The 26,691-nt window shown below is 43.6% G+C and overlaps 1 protein-coding gene across 1 annotated transcript in view; it reads right to left on the reverse strand.

The window, feature by feature from the left end:
- The window catches only part of PTPRM (protein tyrosine phosphatase receptor type M), a 617,147-nt gene extending 600,254 nt beyond the window's left edge, over positions 1-16,893 (reverse strand). The window contains exon 1 of the mRNA XM_087818949.1: positions 16,458-16,893. Coding sequence (XP_087675075.1) covers positions 16,458-16,527 — 70 coding nt within the window. The 5' untranslated portion in view covers positions 16,528-16,893. The remainder of the gene's footprint in view (positions 1-16,457) is intronic.
- Between the last annotated feature and the right edge of the window lie 9,798 nt (positions 16,894-26,691).

Consider the following 26,691-nt stretch of genomic DNA (forward strand, 5'->3'; position numbering starts at 1 on the left):
GTCGAAAGGGAAGCAGGTTAAGTTCATAGTGTGTGCAGAGTGAGTCTGTGTGTGAGACAGACAAAGAACTTGGCAGGAACAATGTGCTAGTGGCTTCAGATTCAGGCTGGGCAAGTTCAAAGCTCCGGATCTCAGCTTTTCCTTTACAACTTTTCTGAGCTTGGTCACTTTGCTTAGCCTGTGAGCTTATTTCCAAGCCTGTAAAATGGGGGTAATTTAGGTAATACATATAAAAAAGCACTTATATTGTCCAGACATTGTAAGTATTCAATAAGCATTAGCTGTCCTTTGGTTACATTATAATACTTTTATCCTTAAGTACTCTGTGCTGATTAGATACAAGGCAGATAAATCAGCCAGTGGCTGACACAGACATGGCAGTGGTTACACTTCACTTACCATTTCTCTCCATTTGGACCAACACTCACTGTCCTGTCCACACCCATCAAAGGAGAAAGGGAACGCCAGTAGCCTGGGCAGTGATAGTTGTATTGGGAGAGGAATGGTGATGGTCTTTCTTTCTTTTAAACCCCACTTACTGCTCAAGATGAAAATGCAGGAAGGAAAAGAATGAAAAGAGAAAAAAAAAATAGAGAAAGTCTCGGACCCTGTGTAGCAGGCACGAGCATAAAAGAAGCCAAGATTTTAATTCCCAAACCTTCCTTAATCCCTCACACTTTTCCAGCTTCTGGTCAAATTCCCCTCCAGCACAGTCATCCTTAAATACAGCAACAAATACAAGCTACTGCAAGGAGACTGAAGGGAAAGAGGCCAAGTCACTAACAGGATCTTCCAATTAAAAAAACAAAACTATTAAAAGTTTGTTCCTCTCTTCAATTTCCCAGGCCTTTTCTCTTCTGCATCTGCTCTAAGCAGATGACAGTACCTTCAAAAAATAACTTGCTTAGGAGACATTCCATTTTAAGAGGAGAAAAAAAATTCAAAGAAAATATTATTTAGAGGTCTCTTCTCACCCTTCCCTCCAAATCGCACCCAGATAATGCCCACATGCCTCCTGGGCAGCTCCTAATTCCCACTGACACGCTGCAGCCCCACATCCTGCCACTGCGAGCTGACCACTGCACAGCCCTGCCTCAGGGTCTTCATTCCTGCAGACTGTTTCCAACTCGCTTGCCAGGCCAGCCCCCAGCTTACCTGTGTGCTCCTCGGGATTTTCTGTGAGCTCCTGTGAGCAAATCCTCACCTTGGACACCCTCAAGTCCTGAGCGGCCAGCCCAGCCTGGCCCCCTGGCCTCACACGGACCTCATCCGGGAGTCCTCTCCCACAGAAGGCGCGGCCACCTCCGAAGGCAGGAGGACTCTGCTGCCTCATTCCACTCCAGTCCTACATAATTATTTATTTTTGGAAAACACTATGCCTTGCAAACAACCCTTGACAATTCTTCCAGTCACTGAGGATCCCTCACCCCTGTGTTCAATTTTAGTCTATGGAACTGAGGCATGAACGAATAATCCTGGGGTATGAGGGGTGGCCCGGAATAGAAAAAACAACAACGTTATGCATTCAGATAGCATCCTGAGAGGAAAAAAATGCCAACTTAGTACCATTTATGAAGAGATAGAGAACAACCTGGTGGCTGGTGGCTTTGTGGTTTTCATGAAAAGCAGGCCTGGGAGGAGGGCTGCAGGGGTGGAGTGAGGAACACAGGTTAGCTCCACAGAATGTCCTGCTCCTGCTCAAACTGAGACCCTGGGAAACAACGCCAACCCAGGCTGTGTGACAGTGAGGCAGCTCACATGTGGCGAGGACTTCAGAGCTCAGGAATCAATTTTTAAAATCATTTAATCTGATCCACATAATCCTTTTAGGTACTCATAGTGTTATAACATCTGTTTTCTTCAGGGACTTGGGTCACAATTAGAAGACCTGACCCAAATGACATGCCAGGTGGGAGCAGAACCAAACATTAGAACCTAAAGGTCCAGTCCTGGGATCCTCCTTATCCTCAACAACAAGCAAACCACCTCCTCTTATTTCCAACTGCTCAGGCATATTTCCAAAATAAGTACTTATGCATAAATTTGCATCTATTAAATGATCATCATTTCATAAAAAGAATCTAAATCCATGTTTCAAAAATCACTCTGAAAGATACTAAGATTCTTTTAATATTGACTTATTCTACTTTTACTAATACACAGCTTATTTTGGTATGAATCTCCCCAATAATACTGCAAAAAAGTGATTTAAATAAGCAAAGTACATAACCTATTTACTGTAGACTATTACATACTAAATAGCTCTTTTCCATTGTGATTAATTAGACCCGACTCATTGGATTGTTTTAAATCCTTCAAATATGGATCTACATGCTTTCTTTGCCTCTGTTTAACCTCAAAAGAAAAAGCAATTTGTTCTAAAGAAAGTGATTAACATCAATCTCCAAAGGCCTGCCCCGGCACACCTAGAGTGAGTCTTAAAATAAATTCTCTCTGACTTCGTGGCACGTTGCCCCTGAGGTCACTGAGGCACACAGATAAGACATTTACAAAGGGTTTTACACTTTCTACTTCAGTCAGATATGCAGATGCCAAACACAAGAAATTACAAAAACAATGCTATCTAGAGGATCTGAAGTGACACAGAAGACAACAGTCTGCCCTCTTCTGCTCATGAAAAATATAGATAATGCCTCTAATCAACTAATTTCATTCAGGTTACTTAGAAGCTAAGTGCTTTTCCTTTTAATTCACTATTTCAGAGGGCCGTAGAACAGCAATAGTTACATTGCACTGCTGGGCTCCACCAAATTTATGATTGTTTTCAATGTCAAAATGAGAAATTGTACCAAATACTTAAGCACACCTGAAAAGTATGATGTGTGTTTTGGGCCCAAAAGGCAGGGACAAGAACACAGGCTTTGGGCCCAAGAGGCACTGGAGGAGAGGAACACTTTGGGGGTCCCTAAAGAGCTATACCCACTACCTGTGTGACATCTAAAAATGTGTTGGGGCCTCAGTTCCATAAACCATAAAACGACAGTACCACCATTTTTGCATTTTAGGACTGCTTTGGTAGTAAGTAATATGTAAAGGACTCAACACCTGGGTGACAGGCAATGTTCGTATAGCTTCTTCCTTTGCTCCTGGGAAACCAGGGGACACAGAGGTAAGTTTATCAACAGGATCACAAGTGGAAGAAAACCTGGGGCTGGGGAACCACCACACCTATGGAGTGTGCAGACAGAAAGGAAACAAACAAGGTGATGATGGCTCAAGGTTATTCCATGGTCTAAGGGCTCCGACAATGATAGCAGCTATCCTAGACCAGGCACGGTGTTTTCCACAGGAGAACCAAGGACATAAACATCATCCCCTTTTTGTGGATGAAGAAACTGGCCTCAGACAGGCAATGTGACCTTCACAGCTGGTAAATGACACAGCCACGAGAAAAACTCAAGTTAAACTAGGGCGTCATCACCTTCAGAATACACCTAGGGACACGAGTTTGCAGAAGCTTTATTTATTTACTTACTTACTTACTTATTTATTTATTGTCAGTTAGCCTGTGTGACCTCTGAAGCAAACCTAGGCGTGAGAATGCCACTAAATGGCCCTATTTACAGATAAGGAACTGAGTTCACTGAAGTTAAACAACTTCCTTCTCAGATGACATATGTGGGAGGGTGGGCCCTGGAATGCAGATCTTTCAAGACTAAATTCCTTTTTTTTTTTCTTCATGCTGCTAGTGACTTCCCAACTGTGTTCTACAAAGCAGAACCATCTCAGAGCAGGGACACAGGGTTCTGGCAGATCCCTGTATGGGACTCAATTCCCCACCTCTCCTTGTATCCTTTACAGTGTGGCCCTGCAGCCCCACACAGCAAGGAGTAAGGTCTACTTCTCCATCCTTGACAGTAGGCTGGCCTTGAGACTGGCTTTGATCAGAAGAATACAGTAGAATGTGTCCTTCCCATGAGTACACCAGGGGGCCTGGGCACATTTCTGCCCTCTCTTTGGAAACTACCTGCTGGCTAAAGAAGGACCACATGGAGGAGAGCCCAGTTGTCCCAGGCGAGGCCATCCTAGACCAACATACATACAGCCAGCCAACCCCAAAATATCAAGAGAGCCCAGCCAAGATCTGCTGTATAGAGACATATAAATAGAGTATACCTAGTCCAGCCTAGATCCACAGACCACCCATAGGACATAAAAAATAGTAAATGGCTCTTGTTCTAAGCCGCCAAGTTTTACAAGGTTTGTTTTATAGTAGTAACTAACCATTACACTTTGTTCCCCAATTGGGTGAGTCATTTTTTAAAACCTGCAAACAAAAATTTTGTTTAACCAGAATATTTTTATGCATTCTTACCTATGTAAAACTTGGCTTAACGAAAAGATTTTGAGGTTTTAAAAAATAAGCTGAAAACTACTGAACTGGGTTATAATAACTTCTATACTATCTTCCAGCTCCAATGTTCCTCACCTTTAGTGAGCTATGAATGTGTCCATGGTGTCACTAGGAAGTAAAAGAAATGCATAGACAAAAAAGTTACATTAGAGCACTGACTCAGATGGGAAGATTTGGAACTCATTTATTTTCTGCTACCACCTCCTGGTTCTAAAAAGATTTAATACATTTATAATGATATATAAAATACAGCAAGGTAAATTAGACTGAGGTGAGAAAAGTGAAGAGGAATCTCAGAATCAAGCCAAGAAAAGGAATCAGAAATGAGTTCTATTGCACACATCTGTGCTCTGGGTGTCTTGTTGGTTTTGCCCAACTAGCACCTACTCTCTTCAACTGGTAACAGGAGCCATTTGTCTGTGGAGAAATCTCCATTTCCCCACTCTTACTTTATGCTGTTCAGGTGTGCTGACCACACCTTGATCCAGTAAGCGGGCCAAGCAGAGGGTGAGATGAAAATAGAAGCAGGTGATGTGAACTGACTCCATGAGCCCAGCAGCAGGAGTGATTTATACTGTTGCAAGAGAGAGTCTCTCTTTCCACTGGGCTTGGAGCTGGAGGATTCAGCCAATAACCACTTAGAAACATCAGATAGAGGGAAAGGTGCTTAGAGAGGAAAATTCGGAACCCTGATGACTGAGTTGAGCCCCTGGGACCAGTCAGGCCCACTCACAGCCTTTTCTGGTACTTACAAAAGCCAACCACTTCCCTGTTTGATGAGAGCTGGCTTTGAGCTTTTCTGTTCCACTCGGAACACATATTTGAATCTGGCTTTCTAACAGCTAACATTAAGAGGAAAACTTGATGCGTTATACGATTTACTTTGTCCACAAGAAGAAACCAACTACACAGGAGAACCACAGCTTTCCCTGGAACTAAGACCCAGAAGGAAATATTCTTCCCAGAAGGTCATTACAAAGATTCAATATTGTGTTATATAACATACCTCAACATCCTTCTAACAGACACAGCACTCCATTTAAAATGCTTTTGCATAGAGCACACTTCAACACAGGTGGATGGCATCAAATAAAAGCATAAATCAGTAAAAAGTAACTCTGCATCTGCGTGTATGGGGAAGGCAAATATAACACGGTGGACATACCCCATGCCCAGAGGACCTGGCTTTGTTAGGAAGGGAGACTGCTTTACCTCCCAAAGCTTCCATCGATCTCTCTGTCAAGCGTTCATTAGCTTCTGGGCAGCAATAAGTTTGAGAATATCATATCCTCTCAGCATAGTACCAGCACATAATTAGTGCTCAATACATGGTTTTCACTTACTACTATCAATTCTAAGCTCCTGAAATAAGGTTTTTATCTATGTTGGCAATATTTAAGTAGGAAATCACAGACTAAACAGTCTAGTTGCTGCAGAGCTTTTGGCGGCACCTGTGAATGGCAAAGACCTCCTCAAGCATGAGGGAGAAAAGCGAGCTTCCTTTGTGCAGAGGCAGCTGATGGCAAGTGTGGGAAGCATCTAAAATCCTTCAGACATCCCTTCAACACCCACTATTTTTTAACTAGCAACTTCATGCTATATCAGGCACGCTCTCAGATCGGACTCAATGTTCTAGACATTTCTCCTAGAGTCATCTATCAAAAATGACCCATTGATCCAGGTCTCATTCTCTTATACCTTGCTATCTGACAAACTAATTTGAGCTAAGATATAGTAGATGACAAGCCTCACGCTCTTTAAGTGATTGGAGAGACCTCAAAGATCCTTGAATCAAATGTCTTCATTTCACGAATGAAAAATCTGACATCTAAGGATGTCAACTTATTGAGGTGACAGCTAGTTGAGGATGTCATCTTTAAGATGACTTAATAAGCCACCTCTCCCAGAGATGACATTTCAACAAGCACCTTTCTTCCTTGGTCAAAATGATGAGCTAGTGGAAATTTCAAGTGCTTTATTTAACAGACTGGTATGCCCATTTTTAGGTTTGTGAGTTTTGAAGAATTCCCACAATCAAAACGCCAAGTTTTTGGCCCATACTTACAGGGTCCCCAAGTCCCAATAACTCTACAGTGTCCATATGTTTCAGTAAACATGAGGTAAAGGAAAATAATCTTCCCAATATCATGTCTCATAATCTTCTGTGAATGAGACATCTCAAAATGCAGCTCCTATATATAAATTTAAAGATCTAAAATCATCTGTGTTACTTTTGTTCTAAAATGTCTTTATTCTTTCACTACAATATCCTAAAAATTCCAGAATGATGTCACATTTACTAGAGGTCACCAAGTTGGAAGGTGGGTATGACGCAGATAAGGTCTTATAAAATATCTTGCTTCACAATTCATTTTCTCTTCTGACACCAGAGCCTCTGCTTCAAAAAAGAAATACTCTCCAGTCAATTATAGTTTGGGATGTAAAATTTCATGTAATGATCCTCAGATGCTTTCTTAACTCTAGCCAGAGAAGATGTAATAAGTTCGCCGAAGGGCAGGATCTCTGAGTCATTGTTAATTTCAGTAGTCTCTCAACTTTAATGAGCATACAACTCCTCTGAGATGTTTCTTTACCAGTTTCTATGACCCGGCTCGAGAGATTTTGACTCAGTAGGTCTGTGGGGCCAGGAATATGCATTTTTAACAAGAGCCTCGGGTGATTCCAAAACAGGTACCTCACACTGCCTCCCATGGCACTGAGTAGTGCTGGCTTTTCATGGTGTCAATTCCAAGGTGATCACTTTGTTATTTTCAGGTTTTTTTCTTTTAAAACATAATACTGACCATAAATTAATGATATATATACACATCTACACAGCCTCCATGCACAACTATCAAAGCCTTGGACCAAGAAAGGGAGCTCTTAGTTTAAACCATATGAAATTGCCAACATTCAACCACTTCTGACTTATAAAACCAGCAAGTTCATATGGTTAAACCTACAATGGACATGGACAGTGGCAGAACACACTGATCCCCTCTTTTCCTCACGACTGAACTGATAGCCCTATCACCTCAAGAGGCCTCCTAACATCATGGCCCTGGTTTAGTCTTTCAGAGAGTCCAACAAGGTATTTTTCCGGAAAATAAAACTGGGGCTCAGAAAAATTAAATAACATGCCCAAGGCCACATGGTATTCAGTGGTAAAAACAGAATTCAAAATCTGGAATACCTGATCGCCCAGGCAGTAGGAGGAGGGGTAGGGGAGGGGGACTCTTTCTTTCCACATCCCAGGGACCTCAGAGCTGACATCAGGGCCATAACACCCTCCACGTCCCAAGTCCCTCTGTGACTGGGTGGGCCCCCACTGGAAACCTTCCGCGAGTCAGTAACAGAGCTGTCAACAAGCTGCCCACAGTGGCTCCCTGTCCACCGACCAGTCCTGGAAAGAAAGGGAGGGGCTCTTTAAACAGCCACACAAACCACAAACAGGAAGAAGATGGTAACTGAGGAACTGAGAAAATAGGGCAAGAGCCCCCATAACATACACACATGACATAATGCCAGCAGGTAACAGCTGTGAAGATTTGCACCCCTGTCAGTGGTCCATATTTCAAAAGTCAAGGAAATGAAGACCACAGCTTATGAGACTGTTGTTAAAGTAGCCTCTTTTTATTAAGTTTCATCCCCTGAGAGTGCGCCACACTGGATGGAAAAGGAAGGAGAGCATGCCAGCTGTGCTAAAGATGAGCCAGTGTTACCGGGAGGAAGCCTGAGCTCTGCATAGGTATAATTAATTTCATTCTGTATCAGATGTAAGAACTGCAGAGATAATATCTATTATCCCCTGTCATGGCACCTTCTTACTAGTGAACCATGGTTCTGTTAATGTACCAGCGACTAAATCAAATCCCCCCAAGAGTCATGATAAATTTAGCGTAAAATAAATTTCATATTTTAGTGATCAGTATTATACTGAAATTCTACTTTCTGGCAATAAATGATTTATACATTTTTATTATACATGATAAAATTAAAGGCTTACTTTTACATATTTAATTAACAAAAGGTAACACTTTTCCCTTAAATTTAGCAACTGAATCTCTACACCCCTATAAACTGCTAAGGGTACCAGCACAAAACCCGCCACCTGGGCCTATGGTTAAGGTTATTACAAATGCTTAAAAAAGTCAAAGTTGATAAAAGAAAGAAAAAGTCAGCAATAAGCATAAGGAATTTGATATTTTTTCTCCCACAAGGGAACTTCATTCAGTCATTTATTTATTCACTTATTCAACAAATATTAACTAAGTGATTACTACATACTAAACACTGATCAGTAATTTGAATTATACATTACCAGCATTTATTTTAAAAGGAATGCTTTAGACCACTTTATAATTTTGTATGTAAAAAGAAAACAGTGAGTCAGTTTCAAGCATGACATGATTTAAAGTACCTCAAACTACTCCAACTGAGAAGAAAGATCAAACAGGATCCGTGAGAACTGGACTGTAACATGGGTGTGGCCCAGTTCCCTTTCACCTGCTGCCAGAAGCCCACCTTTGGACCTGTCCTGATTCTACCTCTGGAAGCAGGGGAGCAGTAGCGAGACATCAATAACTCAAACTGAAATATACTATGTTCATTGCATGCAATAACTCCGCTTTCTGCATACTGAATAGGAATGAGAGATTAAAATGAATATTCACCCATCTAAAAGCAAACTGATGCTTCGTAAATGTAGCCCATAAAAAAGTAAATGCTTTGCTTCTGCTTAGGCTGCTGTGTTTTGAAATAAATCATTCTGTTAAACGGTGGCCTTTCCCTCCAAGGGAGATTCTCTACAGTCTTATCCATTTTAAGTCTCTGACAGCTCCGCTCTCACTCACTCTCTGCTGCCCACCCTGCAGTCACTGCTCTTCGGCCTGTGAGGTTATGCCCCTCGCCCATTCGCCTCGGTTCCAGGGTCAGTGACACAGCCTTCTTCTGACGAGCACATCCTCCGTCCTGTCCTGGCTTTCGACTCACGGCCCGATACTTGTGCTTCATAGAAAAAGTTTTTGATGACTCATTGGTCTTCTGAGTTTTAAGTAGGCAAACGGACTGAATCAGATTTCCATGAGAATTTTAATGACTTCCTGATTTATAAACCTAAACCAACAGTGTTGGAGAAGTAATCTCTTGCAGAAGCAAGCACAGTACTCGAGCCACTTCACATGAATGTTACACACCTACACATGGCCATTCGCCCCACTGCCTTTTCTGGTCTACTACTAAAAGGCCTGATCGAGAAGGCCCCAAAGATTAGTGTGAACTCTTCCTTAGCTGGCAGATACACACTTCTTCTAGTTCTACTGCTATACAGAGAATAGCAGCAACGTATCTTACAGCCAGAAAGAAAAGATGAGGGAGATTATCACAGATGAGTCTAAAGCGGTCTTGGGGTCGATGTGTGAACAACAAACTAAACTGCGACTACTACTAGTGGAGCTAGAGCTTCCACTAAAGAATTTAATTTTACAAGAAAGAGTCAGAGATGCACGTACAGGAAGGTGAAGGTCCACTAAATAGCGTGCCTTCCTTCTGCTGTGAGCCCGGGAACCCTGCCAAGGGGCAGGCTGGGCCGTCAGGCTCAGGCCGGTGGGGGTGGGCCGCAGCTACACCTAGTGATGGGCTGTGGATCGCAGCAGCAGGAGCAGGAGGCAGGAGGCTGAGCTGCGGTGAAGAGCACTCCAGCTGCTCCTCTCAGAGTCTGGTGACAACGTTTTCAAGATAAATCCGTCAAACGACATCACAATCACTCTTATTTGCCTGGAGTGTTAAGTGGCAGAGATGCAATGATTGTCTTTTGTGGATAACAGAAAAACAAGGCTCGATTTTGGGATATACATTGTCAGTACTTTAAAGAGATGCATAATGAAAACCTTTCATTTTCTATTTGAAAGTTGAGTTCATTTCCAAAGGCAAAGTTTCACATTACCACATTACATTCCAACATCTGTGTATATTAATTCCCAGTCTCTGCTGTCCTTGTTTCTTTTCTATTTGAGCTGATTTTGAAACTTTTTATAGATGGCTGACTTTTCAAAGGATGGTAACTGTATCTTTCTTACCTCTGCTCACTGTCACCCAGTGCTCCCTCACCAAAAAGGGGCCTTACAAAGAGTAAATGCTCAATAAATATTTACTTGAATTAAAGGCATCATTTTAATAGGCACGTTGGGCTCTGTGCTTATTACGACAAGCCAACAAATGGCTTCTATACACGATATCCATCCAGAAACATTTCCAGTGGCTGATCATCACTGCAAAATTTAATTAAAACTTTATATTGTGGTAAGTAAAATTATAAAAAACTTTTCTTTTACAACTGGCTGGATCCAATATCTTCCCCAGATAAGACTATTATTTGAAATGTCACGCTGGCAGTTTCACCTAACCGTCACATCAGCCTGCTCACAATTTTGGCAGTGCTCACCAAGAGGCTAATAAGTGCATGGATGTGAGTTATATTTTCACCCTTCTCTTCCAGCTCTTGTCAAGGGAGGCTGAAAATGCAGGCTGAGGAGCCCAGTGCTTTTGGGACAGTAGTTATCACACTTCGGCAAGTATCAGAATCCCCTGGAGGGCTGTTCCAACAGACTCTGCCTGCAGGCCCAGAGTTTCTGATTCAGTGGGTCTGGGTGTGGCCCCAGTGTCTGCATGTTTAACAAGTTCCCAGATGCTGCTGCTGCAGCTCTAAGGACAACACTTGGAGAACCACTCTTTTAGAACAATGTTTCTCAAAATGTGGCCGCAAACCAGGGTAGCTGGGGATGCAGTGGGACCTTCCACTTCAGAATCATCATGGCTCACCATAGAAATCAACTTTGGGAAGGACCACTCTCCAGGTGATCCTGGGACACACTAAATTTTGAGAAGCACAGGTTTAAACAAAGTTCGCTGTCAACACTGGCTCAATACCCCCAGGCCCTCCCAAACCCACTGAAGCTACCGGAGTGCAGAATGTCCACTTGATCTACCTGCACATTTTATCACTCTCTTGACTACCCTCCCTTCCCTACGTTCCACCCTCGACAGTAAAGAGAGTGTAAGGACAGCTACCCTCCCCTGCTAGGATCTCCAGAAATTATGCTGCTTACACCTGAGCACACAACCCTTTCCTTCTCGTGCCTGTTTCATTTTATTTTTCTCTCACAGCCCCACCTCTTAATTATGCCCTGGCCTAGCGAGCCACCCAACCGATGGAAGGGGACTGGGTTTACAGACTACCAAGGTTGATGACTAAAGCTTTCCTACTCCCCACCCAACACCAGCCCTACTTACTTTTCTCTCCCCAGTTTTTTGGAGCTACAGTGTACACTCGGGCTTTCTGATGACTAAACTGAAAACCACAACAGTATTTTAGGAACCCAAGAAGCTAAATCTTCCTATGATGGGAAGTTTCTACTGTTTTGTATCTTTTTTAAATTTGTTATTAGTGAGTTTGAAAAACACTTTAGTAATTAAACTTTTTCTCACTTATAACATAAGCTTATTAATATGTTGATCACAGAGATAATAAGCACACAGTTTCTAAGATATGAAACTGTAAGGAAGTTTGTGGGAACTTGGATTTCAAAAAGAAGAATCTTAGATTGAAGTTAAAAGCATGATAGACACCACCCTTATGAAAAATGTTATACTGTTGAAAAGTATGTAACTACTTTTTTAAAACGCCTGACCCTCTAACTGTAAAACTACGTCTTAGGGTACTCAGATAATAACACTCACTGAAAGGAAACAATACTTAATCCAAAGGAGTTCCTCCACCAAAGTGGATATACACAGCCTACTAATTCCTAGGATATATTACAATTGCTATGGAACTATGAACAATTTAAATAAAGTCATCAACTTTTATAGAGTTGTCACATAAATACTTATATGTTAAAACTTACATTTCCCCAAACTAAAGATTATGCTTGATTCATATAAGGCTTATATAATCTAACACATAATACAAATCACTTGTTCATTAAATTCATTTAGAATTACTCTAGTTATATATATTCACTTATCCATATATCACTATATGTAAGTAACTTCTCTTCTGAAAAACCTTTAAACTAACCCTTTGAAAACAGGAAAGACTAAACCCTTTAATTTTCCAGATCTGAACAATTTATTGCATGTAAGCAATACTTCTTTACATAAATATAACACTAAAAATGTTATAGTAATTTCTTGGCATATTTCCTTCATGCCTACTGATTTCAGTTTTAAGTATTTTTTTTTTTAAATATATCTTTATTGATTTCAGAAAGAGGAAAGGAGAGGGAGAGAGAGAGAGACAGAAACATCAATGATGAGTCATTGATCAGCTGCAGCCTGAAACCCGGGCATGTGCCCCGACCGGGAATGGAACCCCGATCGCCTGGATCCTAGGTAGACGCTCAACCACTGAGCCACACCTGGCCAGGCCAGTTTTAAGTATTTTAATCACATCCATTATCAATCTAGTTAAAGCAAGCACCATAAAAATGTAAAATGTCATGACTCTAGTTATCTGAAAAACAAAAAGTCCAACTGCTAGACAAATCTACCCCCACTATTTGTAAATTTAAATACTTTAAATTTTTGTATTTTGAAATAAATTTAGACTTAGAGAAAAGTTGCAAAAATAGTACAAAGATTTCAAGTACACACTTTACCTGCCTTTCCCAAATGTTTACACTTAGCATAACCATAGAATTACCAAAACATTGCTAAAATATACTAACTAAATTAGACTGTTTTCCCACAAATGTTCTTAAAGTAATATTTTGAAAAATGAATTTCTCAACTAGAGTCCCAAATTCACATGGTTATGTTAAGGTTTAATCTATTCCAAATACTGTAGTGAAACAAAGGGCCCAATCTGTTTGTATTTCTATTTCTGTAGACCAAAGTTTGCTTAACAGAACTTAACACATCAGTCCCATTACAATGTAAAACTAAGCACTTTGTTGTATAATATATATTACAACCTGGCTTTTTGAGAAACTGGGTCAAAGAGGAATGACTTGCCAGCTGTTTGGCTTCTCATTACGGAAAAGAATTTCAAGCAAAAGTAAAATGATTTAACTTTCTTCCTCACAGCTCACTTGTATATCTTTTTACAAAAATTATTTTTAATGATTATTAAAAGCCTAGAAGACAGAAAGTGAGCCTCCAATATTTTGCCTAACAAGTTAAAAATTATCAGAATAGATAGTAATTTTTAAAATGGAATGTTCATAGTAAATAAAGTCCTCCTGGGCCAAAAACCTATTTCTTCTCTTTTTTTCTTACAATAAGTTTAGCACTTTATTTCTGATGTCTGGCATCCAAATTACATGTAGTATACTTCCAGAAATGATTAATTAACAGTCATATAAATTCCAAACCCATTCCACAAGAGGATATGAGAATATCCTCATAAGGGGAATAGCAAAGTACCTCGTGTATAAATCTTAGTTACACAAAAATACCTCCACTAATGACATAAAACCTCATGATTTAGTCCTCTTGATGGCCTAAAGAGGACCCCAGAGAAAAATGCTCATTTCATATGAAGGAAAAATGCAAGCCAATTCTAATTTCTAACAATCACTTCTCTCCCTCCCTTTTGTGTCAGTCAATTCACCTACAGTTTGAATGTTCGCAAATGATCAGGATTCTCATTAGTAATTTATTTAACAAATAATGAATGCCTATTAGGTCCAAGGCTCTACACTAAGTGTTTTATGGAGAACCAAGAGGTAAATAATTGACTTTGCCCTCAACAAGCTTACAGTCTAGCTTCTCTTATCTTTAAAATTGATTCCCATGTCAGGTGAAAAGTAGCCAATGAATACAATTTCCAAAAGAATCACATAAAGAAATGTGTTAGTGTCACTCAATAATATCATAATTAACTTTTTCAACATACAAAAAACCCTGAACTCTTCCACAGTATTAAGTGTCTCACATCTGCATTACCTAAAATACAAAGAAGAGAGAAAAACATTATGGTAATGTGCTACAACGTATCTGATCCTTGCACACACAAAATTTGCTAACTTTGAATTTTAAAAATTTCAACATTTCTAAGCAATCTCTCAGATACTGTCCTTCATTTCCCTTTACCCATGAATATACTAAAATAACTCTAGCTTTCCAAATAAAAAGAAAGCACACTTCCAAGTAATGGTATGGTAACTCAAACAAATAGAATGATTTATTTCCTCCAAGAAAAAAAAAAAAATCTGGCTAAATTTTAGTAAAGATCTCTTTTGGTTTCATAATTTAAATCAGACTTAACACAGACACGGGTCAGTACTACCCAAGCTGAAATACTTTTTAATGATGAGGAACTAATTGTGTAAATAAGCTGCATAAATATTTGTTTCCATCCTCTTGCACACAACTTAAAAATCCATCCAAATGCTATTTGACGCAGCTTAACTTTAAAGAAATCCCAGGCAAGGAGTTCTAAGGTCCTCACACTTGCCTTCTGATACTAACGAGCTATCAAGTTCTAAAGCTGGCGAGTCTACTCCATTTTCGCTAAGAAGAAAGAACGCAGGCTAACATCTCCATCAATTTTATATCAGGCAGCAGCGTCTCATTTTGTTAAATCCTCTGGAGCAAGTTCAATTACCAGACAGTTAAGAAAATATTAAAGTTAGGAAAAGAGTATTTCTCTATTGAAGTTGATGGCTTGGTTTTCACAGCGCTGAGCCAATCAGCCAACTAACTACAAGCTCAACTTCATCTCTGCCGCCAGCTGTGGTCAAGGGTCCCGCAGCTCAGCAAACACGGAGACAGCCTTTCCTGACTCTATGTACCTCGGACAAGAAGTGAACATGTATGTCTCCCCAGGCCAGAGAGCCCAATGTCATTTCAACGTTTAAAATATGCATTTACTGCCAGTGAAAGTCTCCAACAAATTACCAAAAAAAAAAAAAAAGTCCAACTTATTCATTCCTGCAGAATGGAAACCTACTTTGCAAGCCAAGTTTAAGGCCAAAGAGCTGGCCTTTTATGAAAAGAAAAAGCAGCCCAGTGCCACCACTGTATCTAGCCCTTAATGAAATTAATACACATAAGAAAGTGTGCAAATGTGCAAGTGTTTGCTCCACGTGTGTGCTCCGGGCACTACTGGCAACATACAAGTAATCCCTGTGACACCCTGAGGGGTCCGGCCCTCCCTCCCGCCGGACTCGCCTCCACCGGTCCTCTCTGCAAGGGGCCCCTCCGGGTCTGGACGCCCCCGCGCGCGCCAGCAGACACGCGCGCACACTCCCACACACTCCAGCACGCACTGCCCGTCCCTGTCCTGCCGGCCCGGGAGCCCCGGGGCGGCGCGGGGCGGCTGGGCTAGCAAGTTGCCACTGGCCAGCCGCGCTCCGCTGGGGGCCGAGGGTGGGACCGTGGAGCCAGCGGGCGCGGGGCCGCGGAGGCGCGCGGCCTGGGGTCCCGGCTGCTCCCTCCCCGGCCGCCGCGTCCCCCCGCCGAGACAGCCTAGGAACGCCAGCCTTGGCTTTCCGGAGCCGCCACGCGACCGCCAGGACGATTCCGGGTCACCGGGACGACCGGCCGGGGCGGCGGCAGGAATGGCAGGGAGCTGGGCGACCGTCACAGTCCCTGGAGCTGCTGCCGGGTCCGGACGATCGCCGCGGGCGCAGCTGAGCACCGGAGACACCGCCTGGCCGCTCTCTGGGTCCGAAGGACCGCGCAGCGCCCACGCCCGGCGGCCGGCTGGCTGCAGCTCCGAACTTCAGGCAAAGTTTTCTGCTGTTCCTCTCGGAACCGGCCGGGACTCGGAGTGGTGGCCTCCCGCCCCGAGCACGAGCCCAGGCCGCGGAGGAGCGGGGACCGAGATGGGGGTCAGCTCGAGTTCTAGGTGCCCGCCCTCCCCACCCGCACTTCACCCAGCGCCAGCTCGAGTTCTAGGTGCCCGCCTCCTCCCCACCGGCCCTTCGCCCGGGGCCGGCGAACAGGCGGGCGCGCTGCCCGGCCCGCCGCGCCCCCTCCCTGGACACGCCGAGCGGGGAGCTGCCGCGGAGCTGCCGGCATCCCGGGCTCCCGCTCCGGCCCGCGTGCCCCAGGCGACGGCAGAAGTGGCCCCGCTTACCTGAAAATGCCTCCCCTGCTGCAGTTAGCAAAAGTCCGGCCAAAGTCGCCAGGCAAGTCCCAAGTCTCATGTTGCAGAGTGTGCGCCGGGCCGCTCCCCGGCGGCGGTGGGTGGGCGCGGGAGGGCGGAGGGCGGTCGAGAGCTTTGGGTTCAAGGCAGCGGGAAGAGAAGGGTAAACAACCCCAAACAGACCCAGTCTCCCAAAGTGCCAACAGTTGCAGAAGTCCGAACTCCAGCGGCTCCCAGGGCCAAGCGAGAGGGTCCTGGGTCCTCCTCCCCGGCCGATGACCCCACTGGCCGTCTGGCGCTGCTGCGAGAGGGAGCGGAGGGCGCGTCCGCCGAGCCAAAATCCGCCCTCCGTTCTGGCGGCTGCACCCGCCGCCGCTCTCCTTCCCCTGCTCGGGACCCGAGCGGCCGGCCGTGGCCGTGCCCGTGGCCGTGGGTGCGCGCGTCCTGCCCGCTGCCTCTCCGCCGGCAGCCCCGAGCCCAGCCCCCGGGAGGCGGCGCGCCAGTGGCCGAGCCCGCGCCGGCTGCGCGCGGGGCTCTTGCTCCCGGACTGACTGGCGGTGCCCCGCAGGCCGGCTGAAGGGAGAGCCCACGTCACGGCCGCCAGGCGCCGCCGAGGTCCACTAGAGGGCGTGAGCGCCAGCCCGCCGGCCCGCGCCCGGGCGCAGGGAGGCGGCGGCGCCTCGGGGAGGGAGCTGGGCTGCGGGCGGCCGCCGCTGCCGCCACGGCCGCCGCAGATGCGGCGTCACCGAAGGACGGAGGGAGGGCGAGAAGGCGTTCCACCCTGTCCCTTCCTGGCCCCGGACGCGTCTGCCGTTCTGTGGCTGACCGTGCGAGGAGCTGCGCCTCGGCCAGAAGTTTGTCCCGGGTCAGGAGCCGCTAGTAGTTTGTGAGCGCGGCGAGTGGGACCCGCGGCCTGCGGCCCCGCGAGCGCGGCGAGGCAGTCGGTGCGCGGCGCCGGGCGCCAGCGTTACCGAGCCGGGCGCGCTTGACTCCAGTGCGGGGATCGCTCTCCCTGGAGGGCGCGGGAAAGGCGAGCCAGGGGTCAGGGAGGCTCCAAGGGCCGGGCTTGTCCGCGCCCCGGGCAGAACGAAGTTGGCGGGCGCCCGGGGAAGGGGCGGGAGCCTCGAGCGCGGCGACCCTGCAGCGCTCCTGCTCGCCCCGCGGGCCCGCGGACACACGGGCTCCTGGCCCAGCGCCCCCGAACCCGCCAGGCCGCACGCGCCCCGCGGCTTCACCGTGCCTCCCTCGTCCCGAGCGGGCCGCGGGCAGTGCACGCGTGGAAAGCGGCGTCACACCGAAGCGAGGGACGAGGGTTTGGACATAACCAGTGATTTCTGTATCTGGTGCAAAGTGTTACAAAAATGGGGAGGAGGTGTGCGTAATGAATCAAATAATGTCTTGAAATATTTAATTTACCATTCGGGGTATGGGATGACTCTAACAAGTGAATAAAAAAGCTTCAGCTGTTTCAGAAAAGAGATCCACTTTGTAAAATTACGAAAAACCAATCCCAAAACACTGTCTCCCTGGGGATATGCATAATAATCCAGCACCAAACAGCTATCAACACCTGGCCTAGAGCAAACTGCACACAACAGAAGGCCTGGGGAGAGGTTAAAGCAGAAACCAAAATAGCTAACCATAAGTAATGCCTGTTCTAGCACAGGCAGCCACGTGGGCAAGGAGGCAAACCCATGACACAGGTGCGCCCAGGCTCATCTGCTCTGCTTTCCCCTAGTATTTATAAAGATTCATAAAGTACACTGATTCCACACTCACCTTGATCATGTCTCCAGTGGACTCCAGGACCAACCAGCAGCCATATGTTACAACTGTCACCCTACAGGGTCACACTTACTAGACAACTTTGCCTCTGGTGTCCCAACCACCACCAGCTCTTCTTTTTTCAGGAATTCCACTTACCAGATCCTTGTTAGAAGTGCTCTTTAAAAGGCTCCACGTTAATCATTTACTTTCAGCATGACCTTACATCACCCTGCTACTTCTCCCAAGTATGTTCTTGTTGGACCTTACTTTAAATTAGAAACCAAACACCTGAGGCATCAGAGAAGAAGAGGAGCCGCATGCCTCTAAAGGATCAGCAGGTGAGGACGGTCCAATCTGCTACCCAGTTTTTCATTTTGTCGAGGTTGTGTGTGCACTATGATGGAGGCAAATTTTTCTTTTTTTTTTTTTTTTTAAGTGGTAATGTGCTTTCCATTGGAGCTTGTATGCTAGAAGATGCGTGGAGAATCCAGAGAAGGAGATAGAAGTCAACCTAGTCACTTTAATTCTGAGTAACTTCTTTACGTTGCGTTAAGGAGTTAACATTAGGGTAGGATTTCATTTGCAAAGTATGTTAATTCTTTCAATATTAATTAAGGCCATACTATATGCCAGGCAGTGTGCTGTATGCTGGAAGTTGTCTTAGGCTGGGCTCCCCAGAAACACACCTGGAAGTAATTGGGTTTTAGTGGGGAAATAATGCCAGGAAACAGTACAAGAGGAATGGGAAAGTGAAATAGAGGGGAGGAAAATAAGTCAATATAGGGTATATTAATGAGCAGGTTACCACTGTGGGCAACAAGGACTCAGTCCCCTGGTGACCTCAGTGAAAAAGTTGGAAAAGCCTTAGAACTGGAGCAGTCAGGGGCATGGAAATGTGTAAAGTGATTGGTGAGGGGAGGGAGGGTTGGAAACCCCTGCATGCAGTATGTTCCCAGCTCTGCAGGGACTCCAACTGTTGCCACCCTGGTAACCTAAAGATACCTTGTCCCTTCCTTCAGTTACTTAAAGCTTAGTGGGAGGGTCAATGAAATTCCATCATCTTTGTTCTCTAACATTCCAAAGTTAAGCTGACTCTACCCTTATTAACTTGCAATCCACATTGCAAACAATGATGTGGTTTTGCCAGCAGCCCCTTCCTTGCAATTCACAACTACTTTTTCACTACTCCCTCTTACAGGTAACTGGCCAAGGCAGTGTTGAGCCCAAATGGAAGGCCTCTATGGAAAACAGATGGATTGGACTTCCTCTAAATGAAAATGGATGTACTGGAATTCCTGTTAGAATCCTTCCAGTGGGACATTTACTTTAACTTCTTTTTTCAGGAGGGGAGATTTTTTTAATTTTAGGCCAACCACGTGACACTCCTGGCTCTCTAGGGACAATGTAACATTAGCAGAGTGGCTGGTCAAAGTTGGGCTGCTATCAGGCCAAACCTGAACATGGTAGGTTTGGGGTAAGGGTACAAATGGAGACCCATCATATGTCTAAATATTACAAGTTACTAATTAAGCTAGCAAGCTATTATATATCTTCCTACTTGACAAACGAATCAACAATATTGAAATATAAGAAAACCTATAGTTTTTATATGATAGAAGTCAGCAAAATATCAAAGACAACTGAAAATTTCATTATGAATATCTAGATTTTCTGTCCGTATGGATAAGTAATAAAATAAAGACATATACAATTCATTCATTATTATATATTTATTCCATAAACCTGATTTTTCCCTTTATTTTACTAAAATCATTAATTATAATGAAAATTGTCACATAATTTGTGTTCCAGTGACAGCTGTGATCTGAAGCTATGCTATTCTGCATATGACATACCCAGCCACATTTCAGTTATGTTTCTCAGTGGCCTTAGCTACATTGCAAGTGCTCAGTAGCCACATGTAGCTCATGGCCACTGTATTGGTTGGCACAAATATAAAACATTCCCATCATCATAGGAAGTTCTTTTGGACAACACTGATGAAGGGTTTTTGTATCCAAATTAGTCAAAATTTGTGTGTATATTTTCATCAAAAATATAAATTAAAATTTTGAAATCAGAAAATTAAAATTACTTTTCTATAGTTGTTGAAAGCTATTTTCTTCCAAATGGTTCAGTTATCTACTGGAATTAAAATGTAAACTACAAGTTATGATTATGAATACCAACATTTAAATAAAAATTATTTGTAAAAAACTTAAAATTTTCATTATTTGAAAATGAATGTTTAATTTTGCCTTAATTTTTAATAAAATAGAAAACTATTAGCAAGTCTAGCATTCAAAGTTCACCTAGTTGTCAAGGTAAAGAATCAGTATCATGTTTCACATATGTTAAAACTACATATCTATTATTTTAACAGTAATATTATTTAATTTTGCAAAATATTCCTCCATCACTATGTTCAACTGTAAATACTATACCAATGTGCGATTCCCAGCAGAAGCATGGAGTGGAAGACAAAGAGAAGCAAGAAACCTGACGGCACTACTAGAACACTCATCATTTTTTAAGGTCGTTTAATTAATATTCTTGCTATCTGAAAGGAAGGATCTGATTTTTAATTAGTTTGACTCTTTTTTTTAAACTATATTCCTCTGCCATGGCATTATCCACACACCCAGGAGTGTCCACATGCCAGAGCAGCACACCCCAATAACCTTCTCGGTGCTGTGTCAAGGACAAAAGTTATGGGAAAGCATTTTTCTGGGGCCCAAACAGAGAGATAGTCTTAAGAGCAGACATTTCAGGTTATGTTTTATGTACTCTTAGCACTGAGCACCAGATCCCTCATGACAGAGGTGACTTTGTGTCCCTTAATACATTTATTTCTATATGTTTGTGATACTCAGCTCCCCCCAAGGCACAGGCCCAGGGCAAGAGCCCACCTTGCCAGGTCTGTGGGCAGGTCCACCATCTGTCCTTACACAGTGATGGTATCTTTGGCAGCAGTAACTCTGTAAAACTTGTCCAAACCCTGTTAAAGTCAAATGTAAATTAAAAAGAAGAAAACTGATCTGACCATAACCCATCCCTACCTATCTGAAATGTTATATTGAATTTGGAGGTTAACCATATGCAGAAAGTTCCCAATTTATCCAAAGTATCACCACACCTGCCAAAAAAGTATAGACAATAAAACCATTCAAACACCCCCAAGACTGCATAATTGGGACTTTTGTGGCCCAGCAGAAAAGACTGCCTCTATTTTTGTTGCTCATGTTTTCTTCTCTAGGCCTTGCTGCAATGATTATTCTCCATTTGTAGGGGCATATTAAGATCATGAAAGTATATTTTGAGAAAATAAATGGAAAATGTAAATAAGCACCCTTGTATAGGTTTCCATAATGATGTATTGTCTTTAGGTGATCAAAGATAGCATGTCCTTGAAAAGAAAGAAAGGAAAGGAGGAATTGTGGCAAGAGGGAGGAAGAGAGGGGAGAAGAGAGGGAGTCAGACACACAGAGAGCTAGGAATTTGGAGTCCCACCTGACTGAGTCTCAACTGTGTAAGTTACATTAGTTAATTTCCAATTCCTGGCTTGTAGAAACACTATTCCATGTGAGCTGTGTGTGAGCTCCCAGGCACTGAGCGAACCTGATCATTTACTGCATTGGTCTCTGACTAAGCAAAGAATTAAGGGAGCCGTGCGTCGTCATCTTGACCTCAGAGGGTGTGTGAGCCACGGGCAGTGATGGGGAACTTGGGCGCAGTGGAATGCAGATCCCCGCTCTGCGCCACGCTCACCATCGCAGCCCACTGTACTTGGATTCAGACATGAGGAGCAGACAGAGCTGTTCCCCCAGCACTTCACAGCTCGCTCCCTTTTTGAAGGCGTATACATGAAACCGGGTGGATGAGACGAAAATGAAAAACGCATCATTAGGTGTTAACAGCAGCCAGAAGAAACCAGGTCATCTTAAACTTTCCCAGTGAAGCCCTGTTCTCGCATAAATAGAAGAAAGAATTCAGGACAGGTGCCCTTTTTTGTAGCTGTTCATATCTTACCTAAGGTCAGAACCTGTCACTGACAAAAGGCGAAGCTCATTCAGGCACAGTTCAAAGCTGCTTTTATACAGAGGCTTAAATCACTAGGATAAAGTATTAGAGGCCCCAGGAATTCCTTCTCATGGTGTAATTAAAAGGGGGAGAGGGCATAGGTTTTAGTTCTTTCCTTTGCTCACATTACCCTCAGAATTTTAATTCAACGCCTGATACCTTGGTACTAGGGTAGTGCATTTGAGTGTTCTTTTTAAAAATCTTAACCCTAACACTTCGTCTGTGTGACATCTGGCAAGTCACTGAACTTCTTTGTGCTTCAGTTTCCTTCCTTGTAAAATGAAGGTAATAATTGTACCCACATTACAGAGTTGTTGTGAGGATTAAATGAGATAATGTAAAGTGATTAGGACAGTTTCTGGTGCAACTTATATATCATATAATGGTATCTAAATTGTTATTAACCATTGATTTTAAAATCAAATACTGTACTAAAGAGAGTCTGCTATGCGCAAAATTCTGTGATTAGGTTCCATACAGGTGGAAATGGGACAGAAATAGCTAATTGCAGCATTTAGGTGGGAAAGACCTTCAACAGATGTTTCTGTCCTTTTGCCTTGAGACTTTCTTTCACTTGCCAGACCCAACACCAGACGATATCCAGGGAACCTACATGATTTATCATGGCAGGCCCTTCTTGTTTGCTCATCTGCAAAATGGGAATAATAATTTCTGTCCTGTCCACACTATTGCATTGCAAGAGAATAAAGGACAGTGCATGAACGTGTTTATAACAGACCCTCACTAGACTTGGAGCTCATTATGTAGTTCTTCTATTTTACCAGAGAGGACTAAAAAAAGTTCACAATTTGCAAGTAGGTCATATTTTAATAAAAATGCTTTTTTTGATTGGAACTTGTACCTTTTTGCTATTTTAGTGTAAAATCTTTAGGGACATTACTATTCCAGAAAAAAATCCATATTTAGTCGTAGTTTCAATAGCAAAGTGGATCCTACATGGAGACCTCAGTATACTAGGTAATATAACTATTACTGCTATGTCTGTGTTCCCAGGAACAGTAATCATAGGAAGTGACCTGCTGGAGAGTCCCCAGCAATAGTCTGATCTCCAGAATGTCTGTCTCCTCTGCGGGTTGTTATGTAAGCTCTGCAGGGAAGGACAGAGACATCCGGGTGACTTCCCCTGCCCTGTGTAGGCAGGACATCAGAGCTGCTTCACACCCAGGGCCCTCTGGCGATACAGGTCATGCTGTACCCTTTCCTTCCGCTCCTGCATCCTGGACTAGGGGAAACAACTGCCTACACAAAAGCACTCCTCTGACCAGAATAGCCTGTCTGCCCTGCTCCTCTGGCACAAGAGAGCCAGTGGCAGGCTTTTTCCTGTCTGGAAGCAGAGCTCCATCTACATGACCAGCTGTGGCAACACTATAGACGGTCACCACCCTCCCACACACACATCAGCAACAGTTTTCAGGCTGGTTCACTGAATATGAAAAAAGACAAAGGAAAAAAAACTGATTTATGAAGATTTTATCAGAGCCCTCTGGCAGTCGGTCACTTTAGAGCCACTCCACTTCTTTTAAGTCACCAAGAAGCCCTGGAAGAAAATGCTCTCTGCCACCTCTCTGGAGCTGGGAAGTTGTAGAGATCGGCTGCCTCACTCGTGGGCCGTGAGAAATGACACCTCACTGTCTGAATCACAGGCCGTTCAAAGCGCAGGCACCGGCTCACCGGCAGCAGCTACTTTCCACGTGGGGGTCCATTAAAGGAAAGAGTGACGGTCTTTGTGCCCCTCTTTTTTCCCCAGACGTTTTGAACTAACCTTTTATATTAGTTCCTATGCCTTTGTATGAGACAACTGTTTTTCTAAGAACACAGTTTGCAGGTTAGTCAGATTTTCCAAAACTCAGGGTGGAAATCATGCTACTGTATCATGTTCCCATGGATACTTATTTTCTTTTTATTTCACTTTTTTACAAAACACACCCTTTGAAGTCAATAGGTATATTTCTTAAAGCTTGGTTTGACTAATACTTATTAAGAAACGTTACACTTACAATGTCAGTCCTACCTCAGATTAAATGATCTCAACAGTGTTGTCCTGGGTCCTGTGATCTGTAATAAGGCTGGGTTTCCACTAGAATAAAAAAAAAACATTTTACTGCTAACATCAAAGAAAATATCATCTTTATTTTCTCTTCCTCTTTGATATTTTAAAGTTTTGAAATGTTGCATTTTGAATTGAAGATTTCTAGACAGTCATTACTGTCAAGATGAGACAAATCGTAGAAGAAAACATTCAAACTTAACACAGTATGGTTTTGGGTTAACATTTACTGAAGTCTTCCTATGAGCAAAACCTTTTGCCAGGGAATTAAAACTCTGAAAGAGGTGAATGATTATTATGCCCATTTTAGAGGTGAGGAAAATGAGGCTTAAAGACAAAATGACTTTCCTAGATGGTGTTGTTCAGTGGTTGAACATCGCCCTATGAACCAGGCCATCAGGGCTCGATTTCTGGTAAGTGCACATACCAGGTTTTGGAGTTGATCCCAGTAGGGGGCATGTAGGAGGCAGCTGATCAATGGCTATCTCTCATCATTGATATTTCTATCTCTCCCTCTCCCTACTTCTCTCTGAAATCAATAAAAACATATTTAAAAAAATAAATTAAAAAAAGATAAAAGAACTTAAACCTTGTAAAGATAGGGCAAAATACTAGGCCAGGGTCACTCAACTAGTAGTAACTAGTAGAGCTATGACTTGTAGGCAAATATTCTCGTTTCCAAAACTCCTTTTCTTGATAACTCTGCTGTATTTTCTATCTTCATCTTTGTCTCATTTCTTTCCATAAATTCATCAAATTGTTGTCTATCTTGCCATCTTCTGTTCACACACTGCACTGATCTTTGTTTATATAATGATCTTTAAAAGCTCCCATCTAAATTTCTTCCACCCCTCAAAGATGTGTTAGGTAGGATTGCGGTTGTCCATGGGTAACAGAAAACCCAGCCAATGCTGGCGCATAGAACAACGGTTAGGGGAAGAGGGCCAGGCAGCACTCTGCCTGCATCCAAAGCCCAGCTTCCCCACTTACTAACTGAGTAACTTGGGTGCATTACTTGACCTGTTCATGCCTCAACCTCCTCATCTAAAAACTGGGATAACAACAGTACTCACTTTTTTAAGATCTTATGAGGATCAACTATGAATTCAAATAAACTGCTTAGAAAGTGTTAAAAAATAAGCTACCATTACACAGCTTCTCACATGGAGGCAGGCAGTCCAGGTAGTGGCCACATCACCACGCCACTGAGGACCCAGCTTACCCTGCCTCACTGCTCATTCTCAGCTCGCAAAGCCTAAGTGCCACCTTCCGCGTGCCTGGCAGAAAGAAACAGGAAAGGAAAGGACAACATGACTCCTTAGGACTTTTGTCTTTTAGTTGGGAAGGGAAGGCCCCCTAAAGAACTTGCTCCTACAGCTCAGCAGCGAAAATGGTGTTGTATGGCCAGGCTCACTTCCATGGTGGCTGGGCATTTTCTTCCTCCCTTCCCCAGCCTCTCCAGTGGAGGAAGGCAGGGGGCAGTGGTTGGGAATGGGTTGAGGGAAGCGACCTCTAGAACCACCCAAAAGACCCAGCTCATATCCCACCTGCTTGTCTTTTCTAAATACCAAACTGAAGGACATGACTCCTACTATTTCTTTGGAACTAATGTATGGTTCTGTCTTTCTGGGATCCATAGTTTTGCATTTTTAAAAAATATCCTTCAGGTTCCAGTTACTGCCTTCTCCTTGGAAAAGAATCTCTAACCACCCCAATGAGTACAGAACTCTCCTCATAGCCTCTGCTTTAGCACTCTCTTTACTTCCTTCATAAGGCTTAATGCAATTGGCAAGATGAGAGGCAGAATATCTTTTATATTCTTGATAAGCAAGGTTTTCTCCCAGCCCTTGGTCCACCACTATGTCCCCTACTAAGAGGACAGAATGCTGTCACCTCACAAAGGAGGAGGGTGTACTGCGGAAGTTCATGTCAAAGAGAACGGGGGGCAGACAAACATTGGAAGAAAAATAAAATGAAAGCAGAGCTCAGAGGACAGACATCAAGGCAGAGGTACCCAAGAGCACTGGGGTCAATGGCCCAATTTCAGAGAATAGTCTGAAAGATGGCACACCTCTCATAGAAACCCAAGTTTACATGACACTAATCTAACCAGGTCAGCCACAATCACTCAACAGCTGCACAGGAAAGCAGCTCGATATTTTTGAAGGAATAAATTATTTTGAATAATATATTTTGACAGGATGTGAATATCCCATAATTTGTTGGAATCTGCGATCCTGACCTCAGTAAATTATAGCTATAATGTGATGTTTTATCCCCTCCAAAGATGATGACTTCTTCAGGGCAGAG

The sequence above is a fragment of the Miniopterus natalensis genome, chromosome 7 (genome assembly GCF_054644295.1).
Source record: "Miniopterus natalensis isolate mMinNat1 chromosome 7, mMinNat1.hap1, whole genome shotgun sequence".
In the NCBI taxonomy this organism is placed as follows: Eukaryota; Metazoa; Chordata; class Mammalia; order Chiroptera; family Miniopteridae; genus Miniopterus; species Miniopterus natalensis.